Below are 15,385 nucleotides of genomic sequence, written 5' to 3'. Positions count from 1 at the left end.
ATTTCCATGAGTTTCTGCACCTGCTGGTGTCATAGTGGAGAATGAAAACATGAAAACAAAGTCAGAAAATGAATATACCTTTATGAGAGTTAATATTTTGAATTACATACATAAATCAAAAATATCCATTTTGCGAATCCAAACTGTAATTTTCTTTCTCTTTCTCTTTTCCTGGTTCAATTTCAACACATTTTTATTTTAGCAGCCATTGCTGCACACAAGTTGTAATCAGCATCACAGCTGATTTCAGCTGCTGCTTAACCTTAAAATTCATAAATGTTAGCGCTCCAAAAATGTTGCATGTTTCTGCACAAAGCCTCAGGGCCTTGCTCTGGAGAAATATAGCTGCCACAATCACAATCGAAAGAAGGAAAAAGGAGTTCTTGGACTGAGTGAATTCTTGTTGCACAGACCAGCGAGACAGTCCTTATAAATTAAACCATCATCGGTTAAAATACAGATTGCTCAGGTTTGCCCTCCACCTGCTTGTCGGACAGATTACCAGTTTTGGTTGCAGAACAACCAGATTGCGACTTTGTCTGGGAATTTTTAAATACCTTTAAAATGATATTCATCTCTTGAAGGCAGCAATGCTCTGTGCATATCCTCTTCCCTGCATCATGAAAAGGCTGCCAAAAGTAGTCTCCGTATGGCTTGTCACATGATCAGAAAACCTCACTCACGCTCCTGAGCTGGCTCGCCCTCATAACTAGACTTTTTTTTTTCACTCTCAGCCTGGGATGAAGATTTCTATCAGCACTTTTGACGCAGCTTCTCCTTGAGCTCCGGTACCTGAATTTAAAATTCTTTACGTTTTTTTTTAAGGAGAACTCCCGGAGATCACTTGGGTAGAATTTAAAAAAAAAAAAAACGTTTTCATAAATGAGCGGTAGAACACTTGCTGGAGGGGCTTTTGAGTGTTTTCAGGTAGGGACTTTTTAATTGTGTTGTTCCTGCATCTATTTGCAACTTACCTTTTATTTACATGGTTTTGCACGGAGAGAAAAATCAAATCATGATATCAGTATTATTTTTCTTAACATATTGAGGCTACCAACGATGTTTTCCTCATGCTTTCGTTAGTTTTCTCTTTTACCAGTGATGCAGTTTTAATTTCATGAGATTTGAGACCGTTTCCGGCTTTCTTAAAGTCTTAGAATTATTATCAGAATGTAGTAAGTAAAAAACGTTTTCTTTGTTGTTAAATGACAGTTAAAGTAAGGGGTTGCATGCATTATTAATGATAACACTGTGTGAATTTTGTTCATGTTACTATTGCTTGTTGGTTTACAATAATATTACAGACATAACCTTCACTCTGCTGCTTCTTTAGTTACTGTGTTGCTTATGGATTAAGATTGTGCGCCATCTGCTGGCCCTGTATCTCATAGCAAATTTAAAAGAATGTTACTTCTCTCCAACTGTTTGAGGTAACTGACTTTTTGTCCTTTCATTTTCAGTGGTATGGGCCTTAAACACTTCATGTGTGTGCTGCTTTATGTGGCTGCTCTGACAGTTTCTGGTGTTTTTGCCAAGAATGAGAGCAGCGATGCGTACAGGTGGAGCAGGCAGAACATGCCGGGGCTGAAGGTTACACACACAGCACTTTTAAACAAAACTTTGTTCAAAGGCCGAGAAGAGAATGAAGTAGGAGGGGAAGCAAAGATGCTTTGTGGAATAGAGTGTCAAAGCAGCCTACCATCAATAGACCAGGCGGAGCAAGAGAGGATTCTGGGATATGAGACAATGTATGATGATGGCACACGCACACATACAGATATCAGTTTGCAGTGGATGAACAAGACGTCTGGAGGATCGCCAACAGGCTCGTCAGTTCGTACACGCAGGAAACGTCAAGTTTACGGAACAGATGGACGCTTTGTGATCTCGGATTCACACTTCATCACCAACTACCCGTTCTCCACTGCAGTCCGCCTCTCCTCAGGCTGCTCTGGAGTCCTTGTATCTCCAAAACATGTGCTAACAGCAGCACATTGTATCCATGATGGCAGTGACTACCTGGACAGTGCTAGAAGGCTTAAAGTCGGCGTGCTACAGATCAAGACCAAAAGAAGAAGGATGGGAAAGAGGAGAGGAGGGAGACGAAAGAGTGGCAGGAGACGGGAAGGAAAGAGAGAAGAGAGGGAAAGAGAGGAGCGGCTAACTGTGGAAGGTGAGGAGAAGAATAGAGCAGCAGAGAGGAAGAAAAGGGGAGGTGAAGGTACAAGCTACAGAGGAAGAAAAGAGGGTGAAGAGGGGGAGGGTGATGGTGGAAACAAGGAGCTAAATAGAAGGAGAGGACGAAAGAAAAACAGTCCTAATCGTATACGAAGGAGTGTAGGACCAGAAAAGCAGCCTGTTTTTCGGTGGACTCGAGTGAAACAATCCCAAATCCCTCAAGGATGGATCCACACCAAGAGCTCCCCCAACTCTGTGTCTGCTGACTACGATTACGCCCTTTTGGAGCTGAAACGACCCGTCAACCAAAAGTACATGGAGGTCGGGGTGGCACCTGCTGCAACACCAATGGAACGCATCCATTTCTCTGGCTTTGACACCGACAAAAGCCTTTTGGATGGACTTGGAGACGAGAAGGTGATTTATCGCTTTTGCTCAGTCGCGAAGGAGTCTGATGACTTGATGTATCAGCACTGTGACGCACAGCGTGGCGCAATAGGTGCAGGAGTTTACATTCGTCTGAGAGAGGACGCGGAACACCAGGGCAGGAAGGGGATATGGCAGAGGAGGGTGATTGGTGTGTTCTCAGGCCATCAGTGGGTGGACGTGCAGGGGGGTGAGCAGAGGGACTTCAATGTTGCAGTGAGGATCACGCCTCCCAAATATGCCCAGATCTGCCACTGGATTCATGGTGATCCGAGTCTTTGTAAAGAAGTTTGACCTGACAGATAAATGGATCTACAACACCTTCCAGGACACTAAGAACAGGTCCAGTAAACCCTAAAGACACTGACTCACCACATTCTGAGTTACAAGGGCATGGAAGCTGTGTACAGTGTAAAAAAAGTAAAAAGAGTAACTTTTAGTGTTAAGTGTGATTGCTATGTGCAGACTCCAATGAAGTTATGTTATAAGAAGGCTACCAACACCATTCCTGCAGCACTGAAACAGCCAATAGCACGTCTACAAAGGCCAGAGGGCCTATTTCTTATTTTGTGTAAAATGATATGTTCTTCAGTATATTGCAGCATTAGAGAGAAAAGCTTGGTAAATGTTTTCCGTATATTTACTGTTACTGTACTACTTTGGATATTATTCATAAAAGTCATTCATCTATGTGAATCTTTGAAGAATGCAGTAATTATTTCAAGTATTTTTCTGTGATACTCGTCTTATCTATGTCCTATAAAACATTTGTATACTAACACAATACAAACACCAATAAAACTTTTACCTAAGACTTTTTACACGACCTTCCCTGAAAAGGAATGAGGTATGAATGCCTATAAGACTCCTTTCCATTGCACTCAAAAGCCACATATTAACAGCTCCAGCCTTATGCTGAATTAAAACAACCAGCTTCAAGTTTTATGGTCACAGTAGTGGTGTCACTTGCCTCATCAATATCTCAAAACCAAAGAGAACAAGCACACTCCCTAAAATGAGCAAAAGTAATATTCTCAATGCAGAACTTTAAGTTGTGATGATACATTTGTGTAATGTGGTCTTCTGACTTCACTTAAACAAACTGAATGACATAAGAAGTTTAATATAGTTGGAAATATATGCAATATCCACAAAAAACACAGTTTAAGAACTGAAATATACTTTCAGAGAATATTTATACAATGCAAAACAAAGAAAACAGACATAGTGAAAAATATTCTCTCTGTCTTCTTTTTTTCATCTGAGTCCATTTTGTGGTTGAAAGCAGACAGGGAGTCATTGTGATACTTTTCTTTAAGGGTTCTTCCTTCTGACACTTTACAAACTAACAAAGACAGAAAGCTAGTATACATTCAAATTATTTGCATTACACATAATTATTTTGTAATTGCATACGTTAATTTCAATTTTCTTACTCTGTTTCTGATTTAGTTTCATCACATTTCTATTCTGACAGCTGTGGCTGAGTGCAAGTTGTAACCAGCACACAGCTGATTTTAAATGCTGCTTAACCTTAAAGTTCACTATGAAAGCACAAATCCCTTACAGCTTGCTGTGACAAACTGAATGCAACACCATGTGTGTATCAACGGAAAAAAGATCTTTAGACTGAAATAGTCTTTTCCTGTTCCATATGCAAAAATAATTCATCTATTTGTGATCATTATCAAGGCTCTGCAGCTGGAGGGACGTCTTGTTTTGGTGTCATTTGGACCCTCTGCCCCAGTGGTTGAATTTTCTGGCACACAGTGCAAACATTGTGAGAGGTAAAGGCATACAGGAGTGGATTCAGGCAACTGTTTATAAATATTAACGCTGCAGCAATGTCCCTTGTGTCTGTACAAAACTTCAACAGGCCCCCATTATTGAGAGTAATAGCTGCCACAATCAGCACATTTATGACATGATATGGAAGCCACAGGACAAACAAGGTTACAGTGATGCTGGTTACCAGTCTAGTTGTGTTAGGGTGGTTGAAGAAGGTTGTGTTATTCACCTTCTTGTGTAGGCGAATATATGCAAATGCCACAACAGAAAAGGAAACAAATCCAATCAGAATCTCCATCAGTTGGATGGCCAAATTCTGGGCCTCGGAAACAAATTGAGCTCGGCAATGTGTCCATCGTTGATCTGTGACCAGCTGTCGAACTACCACAGTAGGAACTGACAGCACCATTGCAACCAGCCAGAGCAGAATCAGCAGCATTCTTGTTCCTACTTTATTTGAGCGGCTCTGCCGGTGCACCACCAGTAGGTAGCGGTGGACGCTCAGCACAGTCACAGTCAGCTTGCTACTGAGAATGCTGCTGTATCCGAGGAACACTAATAGCTTACAAGTCACCTGACCGAAGGTCCAGGTAAAGTAGAAAGAGTAAATCCGCACAGGAAGGTTCAGCAGACAGAGCAGGTCTGACATGGCCAGATTCAGCATCAGATGCTGGCTCAGACTGGACAGGTGCTGCCAGTTAGGCTTGAGAATGATCACTGCAATGTTTCCGGGAACTCCCAGCAGGAAGCAGAGCGACAGCACCACTGCAGGGACCAGGCTGATAGAATCCAAGGAGGCCCGAGGCAGATGTTCTGAGGCGGAGGTGACGTTAGAAGTGACCACTGTGGAGGTGATCTCCGCCATGCTGCAGACTTGCTGGTGAGGTTGTGCGCTTAGCAAGTGATGGTGATAGATATGCAGTGAGAAAGGGAAGTAAAAAGGAAATGAGGAAGTAATAAATAATGAAAAGGAAGCAGTAACACTGATCTAAAAGAACTGATATCCTTAAGAATACCTTACACCATAGATGCATGACTTTCAAATGAAACTTATTTTTTTAACTTCCATAAAATCTCTTGTTTCAAATTAGTAAAAAGACATCAGCTACATCTTTTGCATTTAATTTTTGCACTTAACTTTGAAAAGATTACGTTTTTATTTTAAGGATCAGGTACTTTTCAAACACTGAAATTCCCCCATGGTATTCATAGGTATAGATAATTAAGTTACATTTTTTGTCACCTTTAAGATATTTTGGGGTCATAGTTAAGTTCCAAAGTTCTCTAGAAATGGAAACTGGTGAGATCATTTAATCAGCTGCTGCACAGCGGAACCTTTTAGGTGATGTCTGCAACACATTAGGTCAATAAATAACTCTTTGAAAATGCTCTCATATATTGTGTCAGTGTGACAGCTATGTGCTTTGGTGTTGCAGCATCTAAAGAAGGAAGAAGGAGTTCTCGGACTGAGTGAATTCTTGTTGCACAGACCAGCGGGACAGTCGTCATAAATGAAACCATCATCGGTTAAAATACAGATTGCTCAGGTTTGCCCTCCACCTGTTTATAGGACCGATGAACACTTTTGCTTGCAGGATAACCAGATAGCAACTTTGTCTGTAAGATTGAAAGTAGCTTTAAAATTATATTCGTCTCTTGAAAGCAGCAATGCTCTGTGCATATCAACTACGTAATGAAAAGGCAGCCAAAAGTAGTCTCCACATGGCTTATCACATGATCAGAAACCTTCCACATGCTGCTCAACTGGCTCGTCCTTGTAACTAGACACTCTCAACCTGAGATGGAGGTTTCTAACAGGACATTTGATGCTCCAGTACATGAATGCACCTGTATATAAATGTATATTTTTTACATTTCTAACCAAGAAGGTTGTAGAACTGACATCCAGGAGGTTGCTTGGATAGAAAGTTTTTATAAACATGTTTTCATAAATGATCCGTAGAACACTTGCTGGGGGAGGGTTTTGAGTGTTTTCAGGTCCGGAATTTAATTGTGTTTTTCCTGCATCCATTCATAGCGAACCCTTTATTTCTAAGTTTTCATAGAGAAATATAAGAAAATCCATGTCGGTATCCTTTCCCTTAACAGTTAAGCTACCAGCTTTGAAGAAAGCTGTAATTATCTTCATCATATAATTTTATCTGGTACTCATCCTATATATGTCCTATGAAACATGTGTATACTAATACAATACAGACTCCAATAAAAATTTTACTTTTCTAAAAGAGTTTTTACAGATTCAGATCAGAACATCTGTCTTGTATTCACTTGTGTTGCAGGTGTGATATACTAATGCAACTCTGGGGGGGCTGGAGCCTATCCCAGATACCATTGGACAAGAGGTGGGGTACACCCTGGAAAGGTCGCGAGTCCATCTCAGGGCCACGCAGAGACAACCATGCATGCTCACACTCACCACTAGGGTCAGTTTAGAAACCCCACTTAACCTAACATACATGTTTTTGGACGGTGGGAACCCTCTTGCTGTGAGACGATGGTGCTAACCACCACACCACCGTGTAGCCCAAGCAGAATCCAATGATTTGGAAATCAAGTGAACCCTGTATTTAGTTGAAAATACTAAAAGGACAACATGCGGTTTTCAAATGTTTAAAAGGAAAGAGAACTTTTTGTCAGCAACTCAAAAAAACGTTTGGACAGAGGCAAGTTTACCATTGTTTTGCATCACTTCTTCTTTTAACAACACTGGTAATGTGAAACGTTTTGCCATTCTCGCTTGATAAAAGATTTGCGCTGCTTAACAGTTCAATATCTCCTTTTGACACATCCTTAGTTCTCGTGCACCAAATGTTTACAAGAGTTGGCACGTCTGGCCTGCAGGTCGGTGGGTTTACCAGCAGGACTATTTCACTCCAGAGCCCTGCTGCTGTTTCTGTGGTTTGGTGTTGTCTTGATGAAATGAGCATGCCCAAGACAACAGATCTATTTTTCACTAAATGTAAAAATTAGACCCTTTGTTGACACGCATCTAAGATCAACAATCTGGGCTTTATACAAACTGGGCCAGGAAGACTGAGAAGAGACCTACCACCTCCTAAGTGACAGTATGTCTGACAAGCTTTGAATGTCACGGTACTGTAGTTGTACTGTGGTCTGTTCAGCCGTTCATCTGGTTGTTTAGAGATTCCAGTCATCTGTAGTGTGTCTGCTAAAGCCTAGCAAGCCTAATCCAACTTTTTTGCATGCATTATGTCATAGGACGTAGGATCTGTCCACATGCACCGGGAAAAAGATATTTAAATAAAAAGCAACAATGCTTGTTACACACTCACTGCACAAAACATGTTTTTTTTATAGATATTTAGAAAAAAATATTCTAACTTCTGACAAAACCAGAGCAAATGTAAGGGATCAACCACAAGGATAAATCGGATCAGTGTATTTGTCTTTTATTGCATCTCATTTGGACTCACATGCAGGTTGAAAGGGAGGATGATACCATCCATTATTACAAAAAAGGGGAAAAAAGTCTTCATATGAATACTTAGCAAACATTACTTATCCACATGTTTGTTTTTAAGAGTCATAGTCATCTTTATTTTTCTTTCAACACATTGTTAATGCCACAATGGAGTAAGATACAGTCACTTTTCTGAAATAAATAACACAGAGAAACATCCAGCATACACATGAGTGCTTTACAGTGAGTCCCTAAGACTTCAGTGGCAGCACATGAGCAAACGTACTGACCGCTGCTGTGTCAGAAATGACTCAAGAAGAGCTGAGGCCCCATTCCAATCACACACACACATGTTTACTTCTATGTCTCTCCCATTAGCTTCTCTTGTGTTGAGACCGAGACAAAAAAGGAGCTCTTTGAGAGAATCAAAATGCATCCCAGATTTGATCAACCCATGTTGTGCGCTGTGATGCAGTATCACTCCACACCACCAAGGGGCGCAACAGAACACATCGTAGGCAATACTTCCATTCAAATCCATCTCTTATTTCTGAGAAGTATGTACAAGAACTGGATAAATGTATGTCTATCTGCCTTTTTCCTACATGTTAAAGTAACTAAAATATATGATACAATTTCTTTGACAGAATAAAGATTAAAGAAAATATGTATAATCTATACTTCAGTAGTCCAAAATGCATATGTCAATTTTAACACAGGACACAAATTTTTGCATGTTTCATACCGTTTCTATCAAAAAAAAAAAAAGAAAGAAAGAAAGAAAGAAAGAAATAAAAAGTAAAACTGACCACTGTTTGATGTGGTTCTCAATGATAAGTTCACAGTTCCAGTGAAAGTTGGGGTATGGTACATTTTGATCAACTGTTTTCCAAAAAAGTGTATTAGACAGGAGGAGGATGAATGGCCACTCAGATATGGGTACAACCAAGTCTTTGATGACATTAAAGACAGCTCAGTATTAGTTTGGACATTAGGGGTGGAGGAGCAGGGGTGCAGGTTTGCCAGTGAGGTCACACCGAACACAGTCCACATTTAACAACACGGTCCTCGTCTGGGAGATGCGCAAAGAAACCAACATATATCCACCATTCCAAGTCAGCTGATATGCTGAAATCCAGAACGAATCTAAATATCCATTAATTGATTTTTTTTTTTGTTTATTTTTTCTGTTATATATTAAGTAAAGATTAACACTGAATACACACACACACCCACACACACTTAAACAGAATTCAGGTTTTCTGTAACTAGGGTTCACATTCACAGTTGTGCTACAACATTAGATAAGGAGGACATCTTTTTTTTGTTGTTTTTTTTCGTTTTTTTTTTCTCAGGAATAGAGGCCAGTTGGAGATCAGAGGGCATAGATTAAAGAGATGATGGCTGGTTGGCTGAGGGGATTGGGAGGGGGGTGGGGGGTGCAGACATCCACATCCACAGAGCTCCAGACACAAAGACAAACCTGCAGAGGAGGGAGAGACCAACTGTTCAAATTATACATTTTTAAAATTGATGCTTTATAGCAGTGTCTTGTGTATCCCTAAAACAGTGGCAGCTAGACTCTTCAAAAATCTAAATCACAACCATGTTGTTTGTTTAAAGCCAGTAAGCTTTACTCATCCAGCTTGGCTTCTCCAGGGCTCATTGAATACAGTACTATGCTTGTTGTTGCTAACATAGCTGAGCTACTATCTTCTGGCAGTAAGGAGGAGCAGGTTACAGGGGTCTGGTAGGCTGCATATCTATGTTCTTTTTTCAAGCTTGTAATCTCCATACTACCTGAGCTAGTTTACCTACTGCTTTCCTCTTTATGATAAGATAAGCTAACAGTCTCCTAAATTCTGGCCTAACTTTCAGAGATGAGGTGCTTCTCAAAGTCATGGATGCCTCCTTGGTAGAATGAAACCTTCCAAGTCGCGTCATCCTCAGAATAGAAAAAAATCCTTTCTTGCTTTGGGAAACTCCATAATAGAACAATCCAAACAAGTGGGCACAAGTCAAGGCCACAGACCCACTGTCAAAAAGACCTGACAGACAACAGCTAAAAAACTGAAATGGCTGCTAGCTGTTAACTAACAAGCCAATGGCCATTAATACTGGCAATTCCGTTTTATTGTCTTTTAAAGGAACACATTGGAATGCTGGCAAATTTAAAAGGGAGAATAATACAGTGAACCCAAACCAAAAATGTAAATGCACATTGCACAAACCTCAGTCCTTCTGCACCATCTTTGATGTGTGCAAAGGACTGAGGGCACTTTGAGAACAGTGAAGAAACAGAGCGGTATCTTCGAAATGGGACAAACTTTTTCAAAAGATTCTTAACACTGAACAGCCCTTTTGGCAAGATTTTATGATGGGGCATCCAAAAAACACATGTTGTTGTTAAGGCTGCTGTTATGGATCCATCTTTGACTTTGAGAAGCAACACTCGAGAAATATGCTTAAAATCAGTCCTCTCCATAGTAACAGGTTGACAACTATCAGATAAAACCACTGCACTAATGTCACTGTATTCCTGTCAGCTGGCCTTGACTGCTGCATTAAACATGGCTCATCCAGTGAAGGCTTCATGATTCTGGAGGTAACAGAGGATTCTGCTCTATAAACTTTGCTGTGTGATCATGGTTTATAAAAAAGAACACGTCTGAAATTCTAATGTTTAATTGGAATGTTCATTTTAGTTTAATAATTGAACTAAAGGTTTACAAAAGCATGCATATCAGCCGTGAGTTACATCGAGTTACATCGATTGTTATTTAGAAAGAGACAGCAAATGCACCTTGGGGGTTATATGTCAGGCAGTCTACATGAAGTCTTTAATATTTAGGTCATCCAGAGCATTCCTGGGAGGTGGGGGCTTTCTGGGGCTCTGGGCCATTCCAGGTGACATCTGCAGAAACATTTTTCTTTTAATATGCACCCTCATTTTCAGTGTATGAAATAGTTATGAGTATATATAATCCACGTAGGAATGAGCATGTTACCGGCGCTCCTGGGGTCACTCCGGGGGCAGGGAATCCTGGTCTGGCCATGGGCATCATGGGTGCTCCGGCAGCTGGTGCCCCAGCCTTTCACAGAGAAAAATGAAGGAATAGAAAGAAAAATAAGGCAAAATGTCTGCCATCTGATGGATGTGTAAGGGGAACCTAAAGGGCTGATAGTCCATCAATGTCCACTAATGTCCAAGCTGAACATTACTGGACTGGACTGGAGAGGTCGTCTTACCATGGTGAAGCTAGGGTGAGTCCCCATAAAAGGAGCGACACCCATGGGTATGGTCTAAACGTGTGGAGGGAAGGGGATGGAAAGGAGGAGTTGGGATGTTACTCTACTACACATAACACGGACAAAGGTTCAAAATGTTTTCATGTTTTCTAGTTGAACACAAACGTAATGTTGACGACAAACACACCGATACAAGAAATATACAGATGAGACAACAAAAACCCTGACTTTAAGCCTAGAGTGATTTTCTTAATTGACACATGCAATAAAGGGCAGGGGAGAGGCTTGTGGCCTTAAGATGGAAGAGTCAAATCTGTTGTTGCCAAAAAATGCAAGTGTGTTAATTAAGGTATTCGACTATGAAGGGATAACCACTCGGCTTCTCTGAACTCTATCAAGCTTGAAAGAAGATATACTTCTTCAAGAGAAAAAGAAGTTGTTTCCCTGCAACAACTTCTTAATTTGGCAGTAGCCTATCATTTGCCACTCCATCACTCTTCAGTAGACACTCCAGATATATAACCTTTCTTTTAAATATTTGTGATTGAGATCCATCTTATATGTTGTGTGTACTCATTATTGGCTGTGTAGAATGTGATCTCTTTTCTCTTGTTTCCTTGCATTGCTCTCAGTTTCTTAGTGATATGGTTACACCTGGAACCTGGAGAGTCCAATGAAGGTAATGCTTTGAGATTGCTGCTACAGGTATGCTCTGTCTGGCATGCAGCTCCACTCCATGCTATAAGACACAGACAACATTTACCATGGGAGCACCCCAGCTGGGGGGAGCTACCTGAGGGGCCGCTGTAGTTCCCATCGTCAAGTCTTAGACAAAGAAAGAGATAGAGACACAAGTACCTCATTAGAATTGTTATGATTAGTCAAATAAAGAAAGCATGAAATTAACAAAAAAAAAGTGATTAACTCAGTTTAGCTTAAAGATTTAAAACGGGATCAGAGAAATAGCACAAGTTTAAAATCTGCACCATCAAATGTCACTGAGATGCTCTTTTTTTGTAAGTAAATTAATAGGTAGGAGTAGGTCAAAAATGCTATTTTTATGGTTTTTGATGAAGTTACATGAACTGATGCAAGATATTGAGGGAAGCTACCTGCCCTCTATTTTTTAAACGATAGAAGACGTGAAGCTGACATAATGCATCAGTTTGTTTGGATGCCGTATTGTATTCTAGCTTGCTTTGAGGTTGTATTTTGTACCGACAGACTCTGAATTTTACATTCAGGATAGCATTTCTGTGCTCTAACTGCTGGATGAGTCTCTAAAACCATATCTGATTACATTCTAATCCTCATAAACAAACAAGAGTGTATATATCTATATATATATATTTTTTTCTTCAGTGTTTATATATATATATATATATATATATATATATATATATATATATATATATATATATATATATATAAACACTGAAGGAAAAAAATATATATTAAAATATAATATAAATATGATAAAACCCACTACATATGACTCCATAAAATTAACAAATTAATGAATGTATTTGGAAGCACTGTAAGTAGTTGACATGAATAAAAAGGGAGGTCAAATTTTGGGAGGTATCAGATTTCGGCACAATGCTGGCTTATTAATTTGCAGATCTTGCATCCAGCTGTGCAATTCAGTTACTTCCAGTAAGATTCGTCTTCTTTTTCCTTTTTTCTTCCTCCATCTCTTCTCTTTGTCCACTAGATTTGATTGTTTATAGCCAAACAAAACAAAATGTAACCAGGCAATAGTGGTTGTAACCATAGGTAATGGGAAAGCATTACTTGTAAGATGGCGCTCCCCATTCCAGCATACAACACAACATGATGCATCTTCATGTTCTCCACACTTTAAGAAATGGTTCAACATTTTGAGAAATATAAATTTTTTCTGAATAGTAGATGCAAAGATTATTTTTTTTTAAATATAAGTCTGCAGTTAGCTTAGTTTATTAGTGGAACTGGACACAGAGAACAGCTAGTCTGGCTCTATCCAGTGAAATCTGCCAAACAGCACACCCAAAACCCAAAAATATTGATTTGTTACACACCTTTATCATTATAATGGTAGTGTATTTACCGTTTGCCTGTACAACTTGGAAGAATAAATTTAGCTCCTTTTTTGTGCAGGCTAGATTGAAATATTGTCTCTAAGCTTGCTTACTAGGGCGCTTCACTGGTGCTGGTACAGTGTATAGTACAATTTTATTACAGATGGATGGAGCCAGAGCTTCTTTGCCAACACATCAACTCATCACATACTAACACGTGTTCTTGAGCAAGCCCTTGCCATTATATTATAATGAGCTGGGTAACCCTTTAAGATAGTTATATACATCTACATCTTCCTAGGTGACCATGTTCAAATAATCTTACCAGCTTCTGACAGTAAATTTGTACTCATTAGAACAATGAGGGTACATGAAAAAAAAAATGAAAAAACAAGCTTGGTCCTCAAAAGTTCAAACAATTCCTTTAAGTCAGTATTTATCCCAACAATTACTTACTACTGGCCATGTTAGCCATTGATGTGTCAACATCACCCGCTTGAGGGGTGACAGTGGGCTTCATTACATCTCCTAGGCCATCAAATACTACAGCAGGAAGAGGGCAGAAGAAAGGAAAGGACAGGAAGGAAAAGGGAGGAAGATATTAGAATTCCTCAGTGTGAGCTATCCTCACACTCTACCACAACTCAGTCACAGGCCTTCTTACTACTGGGATTGCCATGACAACCAATGAGTGTCTCCATGACAACAGAGAGAAGAGAAAAAAGCAATGTAACATGGAATTATGTGGAGAGTAGGGATTATCAATACCAAGTAGTGAAATGATCACTTCATACTCTTAAATAAGTATTTGATACTGTTATAGTTGTTACATGAAATACCAGTAATGATAATTTGAATTTAAAATGTCAATATGAAAGAAGATTTTTACTTCATCAATATGTGTATGTGGAATTAATTAACACCAGAAAGTACCCTATACTGATTTGTTCATCAAAAGATTAAACGCAAAGTCAGGAAAACACTTTCAGTAGTGAAAGGAAAATACAAATTAATTGTGTTTTATCATGTTTGTGGTTGCCACAGAGATTGAGATGAGGGCAAAAGCACTGTAGCTAAATGAAGACAGGTTACAGGCTAAGGAAGCATTAAACAATAACACTATTTCCCACAGACACTCTTTGTAACCATCAAGCATCTGTTGGTGGAGGGGACAGTGCAGCTGAGCTCGCATTGCACCACTGCAATGCAGTGCACTGTGGGAAATTAGCGTGTTAAAGAGCAAGGAAACTCACCCAATCAAATGGCAGGAAGCAAGAAATGAGCCAGCCCAAGAGCCAGATGGAGAAAGACAGCAGGGAAGATTGAAGAAGAGAAAAAGTGGATTGCAAAGAAAGCACATATGCCAGAGAAAGAGAGAGAGAAAAAAATGCAACGAGGTTTTAAAGGAGTGGCTGACAAAGAGACCATCAGCGGTTATTGTATGAATACAAAGAGAGAAAGGGAGCAAGAGTTAAGGCTTAAAGCAGTTCTATTGCAGACCATCAATAATCAGATATGAGAGTAGTGGTGCTGAAGGAGATGACTAGGAACCAGGTGAGCAGAGGCCCATGTTGTCATGGTAGCAGTTACTGTAGTTATAAGTTGCATAGTTGTGAACAGTGAGAAACATTTCTCCACAGACAGACAGAGGTATGTAAACGCAGTGATCAAATGATGACGTATGATTGACCTTATATGGACATAGTTCAAATCAACAAATGTACTGACACTGAATCTTAAAAACGAGCAAAAATAACACTCACGGGTTCTGTACAACCGTCTTTTTTATGCAAAGAACATGAAGCGCAGGTGAGTGGACAAATCCAACATGGAAGAGCCACCAGCAAACTTTTTCATTAACCTTTACCAAAGTTAATAGAAACAGTGACTGATAGATGTATCAAAAAAACCAACAACCAGTTTTGTAGTTAAACACAAACCTAGAGATTTTAAAAGGATGATGTCAATAAGATGTTCAAAAATGATGTTAGGATCTTAGAAGAACAATGACAAGGCGTCGTGCAGTTATGAGATTAATGGCTACAGAGATGGACAAATTATGAGCCCATAGGCCGAAAGCATCCAATCAATTTCAGAAACAAGTAGCGAGTGAATACAGACTCTGAGGTGCTGCTGATGTTTGAAATTGTTGCTGCTGAACTTATTTTTTTTCAATCTCCAGTTTAGTTCACACTGGAGATAAAGAAAGACTGTTAGACTCTTTTCCCTCTGACCGCCCACC

The 15,385-nt window shown here is 39.7% G+C and overlaps 3 protein-coding genes across 13 annotated transcripts in view; 1 reads left to right on the top strand and 2 right to left on the bottom strand.

The window, feature by feature from the left end:
- The first annotated feature begins 759 nt into the window (after nucleotides 1-759).
- LOC142375094 (inactive serine protease 35-like) lies at nucleotides 760-3,390 on the top strand. The gene is made up of 2 exons (XM_075459016.1): nucleotides 760-927; nucleotides 1,461-3,390. Exon 2 carries the CDS (start codon nucleotides 1,465-1,467, stop codon nucleotides 2,896-2,898), a length of 1,434 nt encoding a protein of 477 aa, XP_075315131.1. The 5' UTR covers nucleotides 760-927; nucleotides 1,461-1,464; the 3' UTR covers nucleotides 2,899-3,390.
- A 901-nt stretch (nucleotides 3,391-4,291) lies between these two features.
- LOC142375669 (C-C chemokine receptor type 8-like) lies at nucleotides 4,292-7,880 on the bottom strand. Its single transcript, XM_075459812.1, has 2 exons — nucleotides 7,848-7,880; nucleotides 4,292-5,269 (listed from the first exon to the last, which is right to left on the bottom strand). The coding sequence occupies exons 1-2, from the start codon at nucleotides 7,878-7,880 to the stop codon at nucleotides 4,292-4,294; spliced, it is 1,011 nt and encodes a 336-aa protein (XP_075315927.1).
- Nucleotides 7,881-7,943: 63 nt separating this feature from the next.
- Nucleotides 7,944-15,385, bottom strand: part of LOC142374995 (clathrin coat assembly protein AP180-like) — a 32,445-nt gene continuing 25,003 nt past the window's right edge. For 8 of the 11 annotated variants that reach the window (XM_075458898.1, XM_075458894.1, XM_075458895.1 and 5 more), the window contains 5 exons: nucleotides 13,600-13,686; nucleotides 11,847-11,908; nucleotides 10,843-10,926; nucleotides 10,638-10,748; nucleotides 7,944-9,317 (listed from right to left, as the gene is read on the bottom strand). In XM_075458898.1, the coding sequence (XP_075315013.1) occupies nucleotides 10,662-10,748; nucleotides 10,843-10,926; nucleotides 11,847-11,908; nucleotides 13,600-13,686 (320 nt within the window). In that variant the 3' untranslated portion in view covers nucleotides 7,944-9,317; nucleotides 10,638-10,661. The remainder of the gene's footprint in view (nucleotides 9,318-10,637; nucleotides 10,749-10,842; nucleotides 10,927-11,846; nucleotides 11,909-13,599; nucleotides 13,687-15,385) is intronic. The other 3 variants (XM_075458896.1, XM_075458903.1, XM_075458897.1) reach the window with 2 other exon arrangements.

Source organism: Odontesthes bonariensis, chromosome 24 (genome assembly GCF_027942865.1).
Source record: "Odontesthes bonariensis isolate fOdoBon6 chromosome 24, fOdoBon6.hap1, whole genome shotgun sequence".
NCBI lineage: Eukaryota > Metazoa > Chordata > Actinopteri > Atheriniformes > Atherinopsidae > Odontesthes > Odontesthes bonariensis.
Note: the sequence above shows the minus strand (reverse complement) of the source record. Positions and strands in the feature narration are given on the sequence as shown.